This window comes from Sprattus sprattus (genome assembly GCF_963457725.1).
Source record: "Sprattus sprattus genome assembly, chromosome: 16".
In the NCBI taxonomy this organism is placed as follows: domain Eukaryota; kingdom Metazoa; phylum Chordata; class Actinopteri; order Clupeiformes; family Clupeidae; genus Sprattus; species Sprattus sprattus.
Window position 1 is genome coordinate 3569692 of NC_137914.1, and position 18593 is coordinate 3588284.

General features: G+C 44.5%; 1 protein-coding gene across 1 annotated transcript; it reads left to right on the forward strand.

Annotated features, from left to right (window-relative positions):
• Nucleotides 1-1017: 1017 nt before the first annotated feature.
• Nucleotides 1018-13286, forward strand: LOC308377731 (serine/threonine-protein kinase PAK 6-like; the record flags this gene model as incomplete). The annotated part of the gene is made up of 8 exons (XM_080854470.1): nucleotides 1018-1227; nucleotides 4338-4958; nucleotides 6118-6621; nucleotides 7545-7678; nucleotides 9589-9715; nucleotides 10314-10439; nucleotides 11586-11777; nucleotides 13119-13286. 8 exons carry the CDS (start codon nucleotides 1018-1020, stop codon nucleotides 13284-13286), a joined length of 2082 nt encoding a protein of 693 aa, XP_080710596.1.
• Between the last annotated feature and the right edge of the window lie 5307 nt (nucleotides 13287-18593).

Genomic DNA, 18593 nt, shown 5'->3' on the forward strand with positions numbered 1-18593 from the left:
AACTGTCTGAGGGTTATGTTTTCCTCCATTTTGAAGGGACTTTATGTCTGTTAAAGTTCACCTGAATCTTGCGTGTTATTTATTGTCTGAGTGTGTCAGTGTGAGTCATTCCCCTGTGAAACCAGTAGGGGGGGATGCGGGGTGACAGATGGGTTTCGCTGTGTTGAGTCAGGTGGAGGCTGTGCCTGCATACCAGCTGTGGCCTGTTCATTGGCACAGGCAGGGGGGTGTGGTACTGCCTCCTACCGCCCCTCCCCCTTCTCCACTCCTCCCCCTTCTCCCCTCCTCCCCCGCCTCCCGCTCTCTGGATTACCTGAGCTCAGGTGTTCCCTGCTAGCGACGGCAGCTGACACGGCAGACGCTGCCGTCACTGATGGGGCTTTAGGGGCAGTTTAGGGCAGTTTAGGGCAGTTTTGTTGTTTTAGATTGTTGTGTTTTGGGGCAGTTTAGGGGAGTTTTGTTGTTTTAATTGTTGTGTTTTTCTTGTGGTGGCTCTGTGGAGTGGCAGAAACACGTGAGTGTGCGTGCGTGTGTGTGTGTGTATGGGAGTTTCACAGTGCAGTTAAAGTGCCTGTGGTGGAGCCAGAACGTGTGTGTGTGTGTGTGTGTGTGAGAGTGTGTGTGTGTCTGTGATGGAGACAGAACGTTCCTGTCTGGCTGCTGCTGCTGCTGCTGCCAGCCAGTTATCTGCTTTTCCGTTGGTGTGACAGTCAGTCACTCTCATCGCCGTGGTGTCGTTTGTGTGACAGTCAGTCACTCTCATCGCCGTGGTGTCGTTAGTGCTGCTGTCGGACTCTTCTCTGGCAGTCGTCTGCGTCCCCTAAAACAGTCATCCATGCTCCGGTCAGGCGGTTGCTGCCGGTGACTACGCTCTCTCGTGTTTACATCTCGCTCGGGTGTGTGTGGGTCGCCATCATGGCTTGGGAGGAGAAGGTGAGGAGGTCGTGCCGTAACCGGACCCCCCCCTCCTCTTGTCTGACCCAGGTGCTCACACCGTGCCTGCCCCCCCCCGCGGAGATGTTCAGCCGGAGGAAGAAGCGGAGGAGGCGTCCGGAGATCTCGGCGCCCCGGGACTTCCAGCACCGCGTGCACACCTCCTTCGACAAGGCGCAGGGCTGCTACATGGGGCTGCCGCCGCAGTGGCAGAGCCTCATCGACACGCTCAAGAGGCCCAAACCCATGGTGGACCCCTCCACCGTCACGCCTATGGAGCTCATCCCCAGGAAGGTACATCATGTGTGTGTGTGTGTGTGTGTGTGTGTGTGTGTGTGTGTGTGTGTGTGTGTGTGTGTGTGTGTGTGTGTGTGTGTCTGTGTCTGTGTGTGTGGTGTGTGTGTGTGTGTGTGTGTGTGTGTGTCAGTGAGTGTTTGTGTCAGTGAGTGTTTGTGTCTCTGTGTGTGTGTGTGTGTGTGTGTGTGTGTGTGTGTGTGTGTGTGTGTGTGTGTGTGTGTGTGTGCCTGTCTGTGTTTGCCCATGTGTATGTGTGTGTATGTGTGTGTGTGTGCCTGTGTGTGTTTGCCCATGTGTATGTGTGTGTATGTGTGTGTGCCTACTTGTTTGAATAAACATAAATAAAAAAACAGAATCTTTGCTCAAAGTTGAATCTATTGTATGTTCTTGGTGGTGTGTGCATGTATTTGTTTTTGCTGTGTGTGTGTGCTTGTTGATAAAGAGAAGAAACATCCTTGTGACCAGTCAGAACAGATTCAGCCTAGGTGTCAGGTGGCATACTGCGATTGTCACTGTGTTTAGTAGAAGACACAGAGAGTTACTTGAATGCAGTCGCTTAAGGAAACAGTCTGGATTCCTTTGCCTCTGTGTATTTGTTCTCGCTGCATTAGCAAAGGGGATGCCCCGGGCTTGGTATGAAGGTTAATATGTTATCTGGAAGTTGAAGGGCAAGTTTTCTCGAAGGTGTCCTTGCTTCCTTGCTTGGGGGAACGTTCGAACCCGAGACCTGCGAAAAAGAAAGAGCTGGCTTAGCTTCATAGCAGCGTTTTTCACTTCCTGAAGAGGAAAGAAGTGTTGTTTATTTTTGGAAGGACATTCACGATTGGGTCCTTTTTTCGCTGACTGAATAACCAGCACATGTTGTCGCTGCTGTTGTTTGAAGGTGAATCAATCAGGAAGTTAGTTAGCTCACGGCTCAAAGGGTCCTGACTTGTGCGTGAGCAGTGGTGTAGTGGTCCCTGGAGAAGTGGGTATACTCTTAATTTTGCCATTTTTTTAAGCAGCCCACACAGCACAGCACAGGACAGGATTAAACGCCCTGTTTTGAGAAGTGGGTATACGCAATGCTGACTGATAAATAAGTGGGTATACTCTTAATTTTGCCATTTTTTTAAGCAGCCCACACAGCACAGCACAGGACAGGATTAAACGCCCTGTTTTGAGAAGTGGGTATACGCAATGCTGACTGATAAATAAGTGGGTATACTCTTAATTTTGCCATTTTTTTAAGCAGCCCACACAGCACAGCACAGGACAGGATTAAACGCCCTGTTTTGAGAAGTGGGTATACGCAATGCTGACTGATAAATAAGTGGGTATACTCTTAATTTTGCCATTTTTTTAAGCAGCCCACACAGCACAGCACAGGACAGGATTAAACGCCCTGTTTTGAGAAGTGGGTATACGCAATGCTGACTGATAAATAAGTGGGTATACTCTTAATTTTGCCATTTTTTTAAGCAGCCCACACAGCACAGCACAGGACAGGATTAAACGCCCTGTTTTGAGAAGTGGGTATATGCAATGCTGACTGATAAATAAGTGGGTATACTCCGTATACCTGCGTATACCCGGGACTACACCACTGCACGAGCGAACACACACACACACACACACACACACACACATGTGCGTGAGGTACATAAAGCTGTGGATGTGTTTACTTTAGTAAGCTCTGCCTTTGAGAATTGTTTAGAGGTGCTGGGTTGAACTCAATAATGCAAATTAACATCCCACCCCATTGCCATCAATATTAATTCCCCCATCATTTGAATATTTCTATTTGCTGGTTGACTGCGCGGGCGATCAATGTTTTCCGAATGGCCTCAGGCTTGGCGGATCAAAGTGACATCGACCTTGCTGTTGTTGCTAGCCCCCAACATGTGTCTAAAATTGCTTCGCTGATAAAATGCAACAGACTGTGTATGCTAGACCCCTACAGACAGTGCTTCATCTCAGTCATTTCACTGCATATATGGGTCCTAATGTTAGGATTACTCTGTGTGTTTACCCGTGTACTGCTACAGAAGGCCCCTATAATAATAATAATAATACATTTTATTTAAAGCGCCTTTCATGACACCCAAGGTCACTTCACAAACAGGTTGTTAGAATTACAGTCATCACATAGAAATAAATAAAAATAATAAAAATAAATAAAAGTCAGTCAGTCAGTCCATAAGCTATCTTGAAGAAATTAGTTTTAAGTCTGCTTTTAAAGTCAGTAATTGAGTCACAGTGTCTGATGTAGTCTGGCAGTGAATTCCACAACTTGGGGGCTATGTCCTTATTCTTTGTGAGGTGCTTCAGTGAGCCAACTCACTTAAGTGCTCTGCTGTGCCACAGCTTCTGCTGTGGAGTCCAGGTCCAGTAAATAATGTCTCTATATCAGTGGTTCTTAACCTTTTTGGAGGTACTGAACCCTGCAAGCTTCATCAGTGCATTCGCCGAACCCTTCGTAATTTGAAAAATAAAATATGAATATATTCTTCAAAACGTAGGTATGTATAAAAACGGCCCGACATTGCTAGTATGAACCGGGCTATACTGTGTGTGTCTTGATCCCTGCCGAACCCCTGAGAGTGGCTCAACTAACCCCTGGGGTTCGATCGAACCCAGGTTAAGAACCACTGCTCTATATGCTTCTACTGGCTTTAGGGGACATACTGCACAGTCTACCGTACTGTCAAAAGAGATGTTTATGTGTAAGAGTGTGTGTGTGTATGCGTGTGTTTCTGCCCCCACCAAAATGTGTGTGTGTGACTCCGTTGCTCAGACCATGATACATGGTGAGTAAGTGTGTGTGCATGTGTGTGAGAGCAAGTGTGTGTGTGTGTGTGTGTGTGTGTGTGTGTGTGTGTTTGTGTGTGTCCTAGACCTTAATATGTGAGAGCAAGTGTGTGTGTGTGTGTGTTTGTGTGTGTCCTAGACCTTCATATGTGAGAGCAAGTGTGTGTGTGTGTGTGTGTGTGTGTGTCCTACACCATCATGTGTGAGAGTAAGTGTGTGTGTGTGTGTGTGTGTGTGTGTGTGATGGTTCTCTGTCCATCAGATCACTATGCATGAGAATAAGTGTGTGTGTGTGGGTGTGTGTCTCTGTCTCCCAGACCATCGTGCGCGGGAGCTTCATCGGTCACGGCGACTACATCTCCGCCGTCCTCTCCCAGATGGCCCGCCTCTCCGTCTCCAGCTCCAACTCCCTCCGCCGGACCAGCCCGTCGCTACGGAAACGCGCCAAGTCCATGGGCCGCATCGGCGAGGTCTCGGAGGGCAACCTGTACCAGTACCAGGAGGTGAACGCGGCACTGCAAGGGCGGGTAAGCCCGGCGGCAGACCTGGAGGAGAGGATGAGGAGTGCCCGCAGCGAGAGCGGCAGCCCACGGGCCCTTGGCAGAACCAGAACCAGCGCCACGCTGCAGCCCAACGGCATCGCCCCCCGCGCCAAGTCTGTGCACGAGGTGTGTCTCGACCCCTTCGCCACGCTCAAGACCACACCCAGGGGAATTGCGACCCCACCTCCGATCGGACAGTATGCACGCAGCGAGGCACCCCGTGCTCAGCCAATCAGCACGACTCAAAGGAGCAATGCGGCCAATCAGAGGCCTGCTTCCTGTTTCCTGAACCAAACACCCTTCAGTTACACGCCGAGTAAGGTTAACCTCAGCCCCAAGTTGGATGGCATCTCCATGGAAACTCCAAGAAGGCCGCACTCTTCTTATGACCCCAAGGTCAGAAAACCTCTTTCACTTTTTTGTCTTTTTTCCGTTTTCCTTAGTATTGAGTTTTGGTCTAAAACTAGCATACTATCTTCCTAAAAGCCTTGTGGAAACCTGGCAAACACTAACAACAGCTCAGTTGGCAGTCGTAGAAGCTTACTGTTATGTTAACTGGTGTCAATTGGTGATGTTTACTATAAAAGCCTTCCTTACGTTTTTCGTGGAGTGGTCCATACCTTACAAAGTGGTACATTTCTGTATACTGTTGCTTTCATGCAACTTAATTCATTTATTTTTAGCTGCCAGACAAATAGTGGATTTAAAATGTCCGCAGGATGATTTAGCAGGTTAGGCTCAGGAGGGTGTACTAGGGGAAAGAGTGCGTCATCTTTCAGTGGCTGGTAAGCTGACTCTGAGCAGTTAATAATGTATCGGCTGTTCTGTGTGTAACCGAAGCAGGGGAGAGTCTGTGCTCTCGCTCACAATCCGCTGGTGAGGAACTTTGCTTGCAAAAAGTCAGCAGAGGAGCCGTGCCACGAGCTGTGCAATAAAACGACTCCAGATATGAGGGAAAGTCAGTATGAGGTCGAGCCAGTGTGTAGAATGTGGTTCAGCTATGTGATCTGATAATAACGATATATAATTCTAGAGGTTTGCGTGACAGGGTTGTCATAGAAGCATTTATAATCCCCTCTCAGCTGCATTCTACCTTAAGTAAGACCGGCGGTCTTCATGTGATTATTTCAGGTTTGGTTTGTAACTGTAGATAACTCAAGCCACCTGTCACTGAGTGGTATGTGCTGGGAAAGCTCTTCACTGATACACATAACACATACAGCTATGTTTGCTGTACTATGCTTTGCACTTCTGCCAGTTGCAAGTCACTGCAGTAAATGTAACACTGACTTTCCCTTAATTAACCCTTGAATAGAGTGTGATCTCTACTGAGAGTGCAGCACTTTAAATTCACATCAGATATGTTTATTGTCACACTAGATTTACATCAGATAAGTTTATTATCACCCTAGATTTACATCAGATAAGTTTATTTTCACAGTCCCCTAATGTTGCATCAAAACAACAGTGTTTTCTCTACTAGTTTTAAACTGGTGAGCTTTCGCTTGTGTGAGTATATGAACTCATCGTGACGTCATATCTTGTGTTGCGACAGATAAACTTGACGGCCTACGCAGCCATCAGCCGACCCAGCTGCACCAGCACTCCCAAATCTACCCTCCGACCCTCCTCGACCCTTCCTCCAGCCTCGCGCCCCTTCTCCAGTCTCTCTGTGGGCCCAGCCACTGGCTGGGGAGAGGCGCAGTCCCACGGGGGTCCCCTCCAGAGCCCCAGGCAGGAGGGCCTGCGTCCCTCCCCAGCAGGGTCATCCTCTGCTGGGCCGGCGGCGGGTCCTGGCGGGTCCCCCTGCCTCCGACCAGCCAAGACCCCGTCCCCTGAGCCGGAGCTGCCCAAGGTGACGCACGAGCAGTTCAAAACGGCGCTGCAGATGGTCGTGGACAAGGGGGATCCACGGGCCTACCTGGAGAACTTTGTCAAGATCGGCGAGGGCTCGACCGGGGTGGTGTGCATCGCACGGGAAAGGAACACAGGGCGGCAGGTCGCAGTGAAGATGATGGACCTGCGAAAGCAGCAGAGGAGGGAGCTGCTCTTCAATGAGGTGTGTGTGTGTGTGTGTGTTTATGTATGTGTGTGTTTATATGTGTGCATGTTTAGCACAGCAACGTGAACCACTATAGCCCACATGCACATCCCAATGAATTGAACACATAATCATAAACATATAAATGCATTTATTTCACAAGCATGAACTTTAATTCAGATTATTATTATACACACATGGCATTTGCATCGCAATGATAAAAATACTTTTATGATAACCAACGCATGCATGCTTTGTCAGTGCTTGAAATGTCCTGGGACAATCTGCCGGTGATTTCCTTTGCACGAACGGTACCCTATATTCAAAACCAGAGTTGGCTAAATTAACAAATATTGCCTAGGAAAAGGGTAAATGCGTGATAGCCCGGTGAGCGTAGCACAAAATTAAATGCTGTGCGTGTTTTGTGCCACTTAAACATTTTTTTTTCGGAATATTGAGATTTCGGAATATTGGGCTTTCGGAACACCGTCCCTGCCCTCTCCCGTTCCCATTCTCACCAAGGATCTGTGCACAGCACCTTCTAAGCGAGCAGGGGCGCCTGCAGCTGCAGGGGGCAGAAATTTGCCAATTCCCCACACAGTGATGATAGAAAAGCGCTTTGCAGCCCAGAGGATTTTATGTTTTAAGTGCTCGTTCCGCCCCCCACGTGTCATGAAAAAGTGCCGCCCCGGCGACTGCCCGGTTCGCCCATGCCTAAAACCGCCCCTGTTAACATCCTTTGATGTTGACGTCCTGTAATGCTGATATTCTGTGATTTTGATGATCTTTTGACATCCAGTGATGTTGAAGTTTAGTAATGTTGGTGTTATCATCATTAAATGTTGACGTTGATGTCGATGTCCTGTGTTGACAATGTCCTGTAATGTTGACGTCCTGTGAGGTTGATGTTATTGTTATTGTTGTTGTTGTTGTTGATGCAGGTGGTGATCATGAGGGACTACAGACATAAGAATGTAGTGGAGATGTACAAGAGCGCCCTGGTGGAGGAGGAGCTGTGGGTGGTCATGGAGTACCTGCAGGGCGGCGCTCTCACCAACATCGTCTCAGAAACAAGGTGAGAGACACACGCACACACACACACACACACACACACACACACACACACACACACACACACACACACACACAAGGAAGGCGCTCTCACCAACATTGTCTCAGAAACAAGGTGAGAGACAGGGACAAACACAAGGAAGCCGAAATACTACACACCAACATCGTCTCAGAAACAAGGTGAGAGACACACACACACACACACACACACACACACACACACACACACACACACACACACACACACAAGGAAGGCGCTCTCACCAACATTGTCTCAGAAACAAGGTGAGAGACAGGGACAAACACAAGGAAGCCGAAATACTACACACCAACATCGTCTCAGAAACAAGGTGAGAGACAGGGACAAACACAAGGAAGGAGAAATACTACACACAGTCTGCTAAATGTCGACTCCGTGTTACTCAGTAAAGCTGCTAAAAAAAATTATACCAGAGGAACACATATAAAATGTCAGTATGGTATAGTCCCAGTGTTAGTGTACAACTTACATGTAATGCATTTCCCAGAAGGATAGTATTCAGTTGGTTGATTCAGATGCAGACTCTTTACAGTTTTTTCCAATCATTTTCACACTACCATAGTCAATACCATATCCACTTTTTAAAAAGTCTTCATACAGTGGACATTACAGACACACACCTCAGCATCATCAGTTCATTGTACATTGAGTGATTAAGTATTTTGGATTAGAGAGAGCATATGCTATAATTATGGCAGCACGAGTCACTTTTGGATGAAGTATGAAGTGTTTTTGCACCAAATGGTTAACTGATGTGCTGAGGTGTAAACAGGTCCACTGTGTGAAGGGTTTAAAAAAAAAATGGACATTGTATTGAGACAAGTGTAAAAATGGTTGGAAACTGTTTTTTTCAGAGTATCTAAATGTCTGGAAAAAGTTGCTGTAGTTGCACAAAGCTTTGCTTGTGGTGAACATTGACTGAGACTGAGGTATCCATGTATTTCAGAAGAAGTGCTCATTGAATGCATTTTGTATCTAAGCAATGCAAAAGTTCCCACAGTTTAGTTCACATACTGTACTGATATTGTGGATGTGTTTTGAAAAAGTGCACATGGTATTGAAACAAGATTGTAAAAAAATTATAATAGTAATTATGCACAGTCACTACCTGTTTATATCTTATTGTAAAGACCAGTTTAGGTGGCAATACGTTTTTCCTGCAGCATTTAGTTTATACAGCAGTGCTGTGACACACACTTCAGGACACCTATGACTGAGCGGATGAAACAACAGAGGGGATACATTTAACCTCAACTGGACACAAGGGGGCGACAGCAACCTCTTTTCAGTTAGTCAGTCAGTTTGGCTAAATTATTTGCCCAAGATCCAACACTCAAATAATCCACTGACACTAATGAAAGGTTGCTTCCAAGGGACGAGGTAAACACACAACTTGTTAAATGATTCCCAGATGATGTGTGTGTGTGTAATTAGGCTGGGCTTTGTGAAGGAAATTAGACTCTTCCTGTGGAAAGAAGTGTTTGAATTGTAGTAGAGCTGTGCTGTCCATCTATCATTTAGGCCCTGACATAGCTGTAATTCTATCATTGGTGTGTATTCTTACATGCACACATGCATTTCTTCTTCTGTGCGTGTGAGTGTGTGTGTTTGTGCGCATGTGTGTGCATGTTTTGTATGGTGTTTGTGTGGGTTTGGATGTGTGTGCGTGTGTGTTTTGTGTGTGTATGTATGTTGTGTGTGTGTGTGTGAGTGTGTGTGCGTGTGTGTTTTGTGTCTGTATGTATGTTGTGTGTGTGTGTGTGTGTGTGTGTGTGTGTGTGGTGTGTGTGTGTGTGTGTGTGTGTGTGTGTGTTTTGTGTCTGTATGTATGTCGTTTGTGTTGTGTGTGTGTGTGTGTGTGTGTGTGTTTGCAGGCTAAATGAGGAGCAGATAGCCACAGTATGTGAGGCAGTTCTTCAGGCTCTGGCTTATCTTCACTCTCAGGGTGTCATCCACAGAGACATCAAGAGTGACTCCATACTCCTAACAGTGGACGGGAGGGTAAGACAGATGTAGTGTGTGTGTGTGTGTGTGTGTGTGTGTGTGTGTGTGTGTGTGTGTGTGTGTGTGTGTGTGTGTGTGTGTGTGTGTGTGTGTGTGTTTGCAGGCTAAATGCCCTCTACTCTACAGCCCTCTACTCTAGAAAAAGATGTATGCAACAAGCTCTCACTTAAGCAGCACTGTTCAACGTTCAACTAGCTCTCGTTTAACTAGTCCTGTTTACTAGCACTGTTCATCATTCAAAAAGATATTGTTTATCTAGCTCTCACCTAACTAGCACTGATCTCACATAACTAGCACTGTTCTGAGTAAATGTAAATATTTTCAGGTTGTGACTTTACCACAAATCAAATATATGCAAATTTCTTACAAAGCATCTAAAATGGTTTAACAGTTAATAGATTTGTATTTGTATTTGTATTTGTATTTGTAAGAATGATAATTAATTGTTATGATAAATAAGTCAGTAAGAATGTATAATAATGTTCACATGACAGATTCAAAATAGCAATAATCTGTGAGCTAGTGATATGAATACTCCTTTCATTGTATGAATTGTGATGTTTTGAAACTCTTTTGTATGTTATTTTCTCCTCAGATAAAGCTGTCAGACTTTGGCTTCTGTGCTCAGATCAGTAAGGACATCCCCAAGAGGAAGTCCCTGGTGGGAACTCCATATTGGATGGCGCCAGAGGTCGTTTCTAAGACACCATATGGCCCTGAGGTGATTCCCACTTCTGTTGTGTCCACCGTCCCCCGTCCACCGTCCCCCCTCCCCACCACCACCACCAGTGTTACCTCTGCTGTTGTGTCTATATCCGCGCGCCCCCCCCCCCCCCCCCCCCCCCCCCCCCCCCCCCCCGCCCTCACACCAGATCGTTCCTCAACACCATTTAAGTCCACATTTAATCTGGGGCTGCGCTGCTGCCTGTCCAGACCAGACACAGAGTGCGGAGACTGGGAAGAGCAGGGTAGAGAGGGGACGATCTCACACCTCTTTATCAGAACACGAGAGAGACAGAGAGAGGAGGGCAAGGAAGAGAGAGTGAGTTATAAAAGTCCTCTAGGAGAGGTCATTGGTAGTTCGTAACTTTCTTAATTTGTTCTCCTGTACAGAACAATGAACATCTCTGGCAAATATCAAGTAATAATAATAATGAAAATAATAATAATATCTTTATAAATGACATCCAAAAAAACATGTTGGATGGACCATTTTGTGTGTGTTCTTTATCATTTACTTTGGAAAACCTTTACAACCACTCACATGCCTTATTTATTGTGATATACATTATATAACATAGAAATAGAATAGAGTAGAATAGGATAGAATTGAAAAGATAGATAGAAAGAAAGATAGATAGATAGATAGATAGATAGATAGATAGATAGATACAGTAGATAGATACAGTAGATAGATAGATAGATAGATAGATAGATAGATAGATAGATAGATAGATAGATAGATAGATAGATAGATAGATACAGTAGATAGATACAGTAGATAGATAGATAGATAGATAGATAGATAGATAGATAGATAGATACAGTAGATAGATAGATAGATAGATATATAGATAGATAGATAGATAGATAGATACAGTAGATAGATAGATAGATAGATAGATAGATAGATAGATAGATAGATACAGTAGATAGATACAGTAGATAGATAGATAGATAGATACAGTAGATAGATAGATAGATACAGTAGATAGATACAGTAGATAGATAGATCGATAGATACAGTAGATAGATACAGTAGATAGATACAGTAGATAGATACAGTAGATAGATACAGTAGATAGATAGATGAAGATTGTTTGGTTAATGTTCCCTGCACTGCTGTTGTGTGTGCTGCTGTTGGCAGGTGGATATCTGGTCTCTGGGCATCATGCTGGTTGAAATGGTGGACGGAGAGCCGCCGTACTTCAACGAGACACCCGTCATAGCCATGAAGAAACTGAGGGACGAGCCCGCACCCACCGTCAGGAACATACACAAGGCAAGCGCACGCACACATGGAAACATCTGGATAGGAAACAGAAACACAACCCATGGGGTTAATATACATCTGAATATGAAACAGAAACACAACCCATGGGGTTAATACACCTGGATATGAACTGATCCAAAGAACACAAGGCAAGCACACACATAGACTCATCTGGATATTACCTGATCGTAAGAACACAAGGCTAGCACACACATAGACACATCTGGATATTACCTGATCGTAAGAACACAAGGCTAGCACACACATAGACACATCTGGATATGAACTGATCGTAAGAACACAAGGCTAGCACACACATAGACACATCTGGATATTACCTGATCTACAGAACACAAGGCTAGCACACACATAGACACATCTGGATATGAACTGATCGTAAGAACACAAGGCTAGCACACTCATAGACACATCTGGATAATAACTGATCGTAAGAACACAAGGCTAGCACACACATAGACACATCTGGATAATAACTGATCGTAAGAACACAAGGCTAGCACACACATGGACACATCTGGATATTACCTGATCTACAGAACACAAGGCTAGCACACACATAGACACATCTGGATATGAACTGATCGTAAGAACACAAGGCTAGCACACACATAGACACATCTGGATAATAACTGATCGTAAGAACACAAGGCTAGCACACACATAGACACATCTGGATATGAACTGATCGTAAGAACACAAGGCTAGCACACTCATAGACACATCTGGATAATAACTGATCGTAAGAACACAAGGCTAGCACACACATAGACACATCTGGATAATAACTGATCGTAAGAACACAAGGCTAGCACACACATAGACACATCTGGATATTACCTGATCTACAGAACACAAGGCTAGCACACACATAGACACATCTGGATATGAACTGATCGTAAGAACACAAGGCTAGCACACACATAGACACATCTGGATAATAACTGATCGTAAGAACACAAGGCTAGCACACACATAGACACATCTGGATAATAACTGATCGTAAGAACACAAGGCTAGCACACACATAGACACATCTGGATAATAACTGATCGTAAGAACACAAGGCTAGCACACACATAGACACATCTGGATATGAACTGATCGTAAGAACACAAGGCTAGCACACACATAGACACATCTGGATATGAACTGATCGTAAGAACACAAGGCTAGCACACACATAGACACATCTGGATATGAATTGATCCAAAGAACACAAGGCTAGCACACACATAGACACATCTGGATATGAATTGATCCAAAGAACACAAGGCTAGCACACACATAGACACTCTCAGTAGATAGATAGATAGATAGTCAGTCTGCCTGTCTGTCTCTGTCCTCCCCTGCACTCTCAGTATATTTAGACTGTCTGTCTCTGTTCAGATCTCCCCGGTTCTGAGGGACTTTTTGGGCCTGATGCTGACCCGAGACCCCCAGGAGCGGGCCAGCGCCACGGACCTCCTCCAGCACCCCTTCCTTCTGCAGAGTGGGGCGCCCCGCTGCCTGGTGCCTCTCGTGGAGCAGTTCCGCAAGAGGATGTCACTCTGCTAATGCACATTTACCCCTGCCGAGACACATTTACCCCTCCTAATGAACATTTCGCCCCTGCCGAGACACATTTACCCCTCCTAAGGAACATTTGCCCATCTTGATGCAGGTTTGCCCCTGCTGATGTAGGTTTGCCCCTGCTGATGAACGTTTGCCCCTGCTGATGTAGGTTTGCCCCTGGTTTGCACTGTGCACTGTGACAGGAAACAGGCCCACCAGAACAGGACATCAAGAGAGAATGTAAACAATGTGGTTACACTGAAACTGATAGATGTCGCTGTGTATTTGTGTGTGTGTGTGTGTGTGTGTGTGTGTGTGTGTTCGTTTGTTTGTTTGTTTCTATATATATATATTCTTCCATCTGTTCATAATTGGAAATGATGAAAAGAAAGATTGTTGAAACTACAGCTACTATTCATCCAAGAGCGCTCACACTTAGAGACACTGGTTTTGGGTGCACCTGATGACTAAGCTCTTAAAGAGGCCACATCTTATTGGTGGATGTGCTGGGTGGGTGTGCACTTCTCATGGACTGGAGATCAAACTCAGACGGTGATGAATGTGAGACCCCGAATGGATTAAAATGTGACCGCCATCTTGACTGTATCCTGGAGAGATAGGAAGTCACAGTGAATGGATTGAAATGTGACCGCCATCTTGACTGTATCCTGGAAAGATAGATAGTCATAGTGAATGGATTGAAATGTGACCGCCATCTTGGCTGTATCCTGGAAAGATACGTAATCACAGTGAATGGATTAAAATTCGACCACCATCTTGACTGTATCCTGGAAAGATAGGTAGTCACAGTGAATGGATTAAAATGTGACCACCATCGTGACTTTATCCTGGAAAGATACGTAATCACAGTGAATCGATTAAAATTCGACTACCATCTTGACTGTATCCTGGAAAGATAGGTAGTCACAGTGAATGGATTAAAATTCGACCACCATCTTGACTGTATCCTGGAAAGATAGGTAGTCACAGTGAATGGATTAAAATGTGACCACCATCGTGACTTTATCCTGGAAAGATACGTAATCACAGTGAATGGATTAAAATGTGACCACCATCTTGGCTGTATCCTGGAAAGATAGGTAGTCACAGTGAATGGATTAAAATGTGACCACCATCTTGGCTGTATCCTGGAAAGATAGGTAGTCACAGTGAATGGATTAAAATGTGACCACCATCTTGGCTGTATCCTGGAAAGATAGGTAGTCACAGTGAATGGATTAAAATGTGACCGCCATCTTGGCTGTATCCTGGAAAGATAGATAGTCACACTGTTCATCAACTCCTAAAATAAAGCAAAGGTGGGTCTTTATTTTACGGCACATGACCGCTATCAGGCTCTGGACTGGAGAGTGGAGCCTTTACACATTTTGGGCTGGCTGTCAGTTCAATTACAATTTTTTTGATTACAATACTTTTGTGTCTTCTTAAATATCATATTTCTCTATTTTTCATCTATTGAAATCCAAGTGTTTTTTTTTTTTTTAACAGACAAAGATTTAGTGCATTGTACTTGATGTGTGTATGTACACGCAAGGGTATGTCTAAATAAAATGTGTTGTATTTATTTTCAATGCTAGCCATCTAGCCTATGTACTATGTTGTTCTGTGGTTAAGGATGGAACCCCTGCCTGCGAAGATGTAAGACAAGCCTTTAAAGCACGATGCGTGGCTAAGTTCATGCCATGAGATGCCAGTTGGCATGTCAGCAAGCTTTAGTAGTGCAATTGGTGGTGTTTGAAAGGTTTTTGCAAACTTAGGTAATTCGCTTGCAAGTTTTAGACCAGGGGCCGTATTCACAAAGAATCTTAGGGCTAAAAGTAGCTCATAAGTGGCGAATTTAGGAGAAACTCCTAAAAATAATGGGCGTGTCAGTCTTAAATGTAGGACTCCTAATTTTTTTTACTAAGAGCAATTCACAAAATATTTTATCCCTAAAAGTAGCACCTAAGTCTAGGACAGCTTAAAACTCCTCATGAGGACTCCTAAGTCACTAAGACCTATTCACAAAAAATCGTAAGATGGCTGCAGCCGACTTGGAATTGATAAAAGACATTGCTTAAACCGTGAAGGTATTAATATTGTCGTAGAATTAGCGCGGGATGCAATGACGCCTTTAAACAACGATGTGTCCCGAAGTGAAATGTTTGGAAACATAAAGATAGGCTATTTGGCTTCGCGGAAAACGCAAATGACGACACTGGGGATCATCATTCAGCCGTTTAATTCATCAAACTATCAACGCACTGTAGACCCCACATCATCCAACAGTTGGATGTACCGATGACTTGTGCATTTCAACGGAGAGCGGTCTACAGCATGTCCTGATATTTGAAGTGGTCAAGGGCTGGAAATATAATAGCCTTACAGTTTGCTGGGTGCTTTAATTATTACTGCCTTGATTACATGCAATTGCCATATTTTATATTGATCGCTTTATATTTCTCTTAACGTGCAAAGTGTCATTCCCGTTGGATGCACAAACTTGTCATCATGCGTGTGCATTCTGCTAACTGCACTGTCCATAACTATTTAATATGACTTAATTTGAAGCCTAGGTTATTCTCTTATTTTCAGTAGATATAGTGGGATTGTTAGAGAGACGTCACGAATGAGTTTTTAATGAGAGAGCCTGTCAACAACCAATCACCGTCCTCACCCCTTCTAAACTCGTGCATGAGAAGCGACGTCATCCATAGCAACGGAGTTTTTATCTTAAGTTTAGGAGTTGGTATTATCCTTAGTATGAGTAGGTCTCAGAGCCGTTGTGAATCACTTTTAAGAAATTACTCCTACGTAAAAGGTTTTAGCGCGAGTTAGGAGCACTCCTAGTGGTAAGATAAAAGGCTTTGTGAATACGGCCCCAGAACTCCACATTGTTGCTTTATTTGGTGAACTGTTGAGGTGGCCATTGCTTTTATATTGGATCACGTCAGAGCTTAGAGGGCATAAACAGCACCAACTGTAGCTAGAGGATGCAGCAACAGATAATATACATGCGTCACTTTTAGGTTGAAGTATGGTTTTTGTGGTGTTAGTGCTTTTTGCACCAAATGGTTAACTGATGTGCTGATGTGTGTGTCTGCAAAGCCCACTATCTGAAGAGTTTTGAAAAAAAGTGGACATGGTAGTGAGACAGGTGTGAAAACTGTAATTTCATGTGTCTGTCAAAATTGAGCATCTTTCCATCTACAGTGATCTAAATGTTGTCCGATTTTTAACTGAAAGTTAAATGTTTTGAACAGCGTGAGCACAGCGCCAAATGTAGCTAAGGGTCTGGCAAAGAGTACCCTCTCAGTGTGCAGCGATGCAGATGGGATTTTTAAACTGGAGGGGACGCTAAAATATTTTAAACGTTATTTACTGATGATTGTCGCCTTACGTAGGGAGAGTGGTGGGGACGGATCAGGGTCACTATGAATCTGGGGGGGACATGTCCCCCCCCGTCCCCAGTGCTATCTGCGCCCCTGTCAGTGTGTGACCACAGCACATGACTCTCTGGAGAGGCTCTGGGTGGAATCTGGCCCCTGTTATCTACACATGTCTGACTGAAGAGAGCCCTTGTGATAACATAGCCTGTAGTTGGAAGTGGAGGTTTAGTCTGTTCTTGGGCTCCAGAGGGTAGCAGATGTTAAAGGATGTAAAACAAAGTGAACGCAAGTCACTGGCAAGTGGTACCCATTGTATTTTAAAAGCAGACAGCATTTCTTAGTTGATGATTAATTATAAAAATGTTCTGAATTAAGAGACATTTGATTACAAATTGTAACCATGGCTAGCGCTATAGGTAGTGATATGCTCTATTTCCACAGAGGGTAGCAGATCAAATGTGAAATGTTCACGTTCAGGGGAACACATGCGAAGAACAATGAATGCAAATCAATAAGTAGGCGCACACTATTTTCAGTAGCCTGTGTGTGTGTGTGTGTGTGTGTGTGTGTGTGTGTGTGTGTGTGTGTGTGTGTGTGTGTGTGTGGGCCCCATGTTATTTTCAATAGCCTTGTGTGTTTGTGTGTGTGTGTGTGGGCCCCATGTTATTTTCAATAGCTTTGTGTGTATGTGTGTGTGTGTGTCTGTGTGTGTGTGAGTGGGTCCATTTTATTTTCAGTAGCACAATTAAACTAAATATAAGGTAAGAGTGTGTGGGTGTGTGTGTGTGTGTGTGTGTGAGTATTCGGTGTGTGTGTGTGTGAGAGTGTGTGTGTGTGTTTGTGTGTGCGTATGTAGCCGTGTGTGAGTGTGTGTGTGTGTGTATGTATGTGTGTGTGCGTGGGCACATGTTATTTTCATTAGCACAATTATGTGCACAATTAAGACAACATCTGTAGTCTTATAAACTAAATATAAGGTAAGTGTGTGTGTGTGAGTATTTGTGCGTGTGTGTGTGTGTGTGAGAGTGTGTGTGTGTTTGTGTGTGTGTGTGTGTGTTAGTGTGAGTGTGTGTCTGTGTGTGTGTGTGTGTGTGTGTTTGTGTGTGTGTGTGTGTGAGGCACCTTTGGTCTGGCAACCACCCTGGAGCTCTATTTCGGGAGGACTGCTAAGAGGAGATGATCTGTGTGACAGGGACGGGCATGAGAGGTGCCAGGGTCGTCTGTCAGAGAAACGGAAGATAAAGACCAACTAAAGGCACACAGAGCCTCTCATACATTCCATCCAAACACACACACACACACACACACACACACACACACACACACACACACACACACACACACACACACACACACACACACAACTGGTCACACTTTATAAGAAAGGTCCCCTTTACTGTAGACTATGTTCAGCGGCCGAAATAATAAACAAACTATTTGTTGAAACTCTGTTAACTATGGTTAGGGTTAGGGGTTGGGTTAAGTTAAGGTGATGTTTAGTGAACAGTTAGAAAGACTGAATATGAATTCAGTGAAGGTGGACTATCCAAATCAAGTGTTACCAATGAAGTAAAAAAACATTTGCACTTCCCAAAAGGTCCTCCACGTTACAGTAGATTATTTTGTTTCATTTGAGGGAAAACTGCATGTTATCCCCTGGATCATTTCCTATTTCGGTTTCTGTAGGATGCAAAGAGAATTGAAAATCATATTTATTCTGTGCACAAGACATGAAGTATTCTAACAAATTACTCCCAATCTGATTGGATTTCAAAGACATCATGTAAAAGTCTGCCTTGAGCATAAGCTTTACATGTTTGTCCTAAACTGGGAGGTTATAAATACATCCAAGATAGTCAGCAGGAGGACCTAGTAACAGAGGTGTGATTCTTCCTAAAATGGAAATTAACACGTTAAGGTC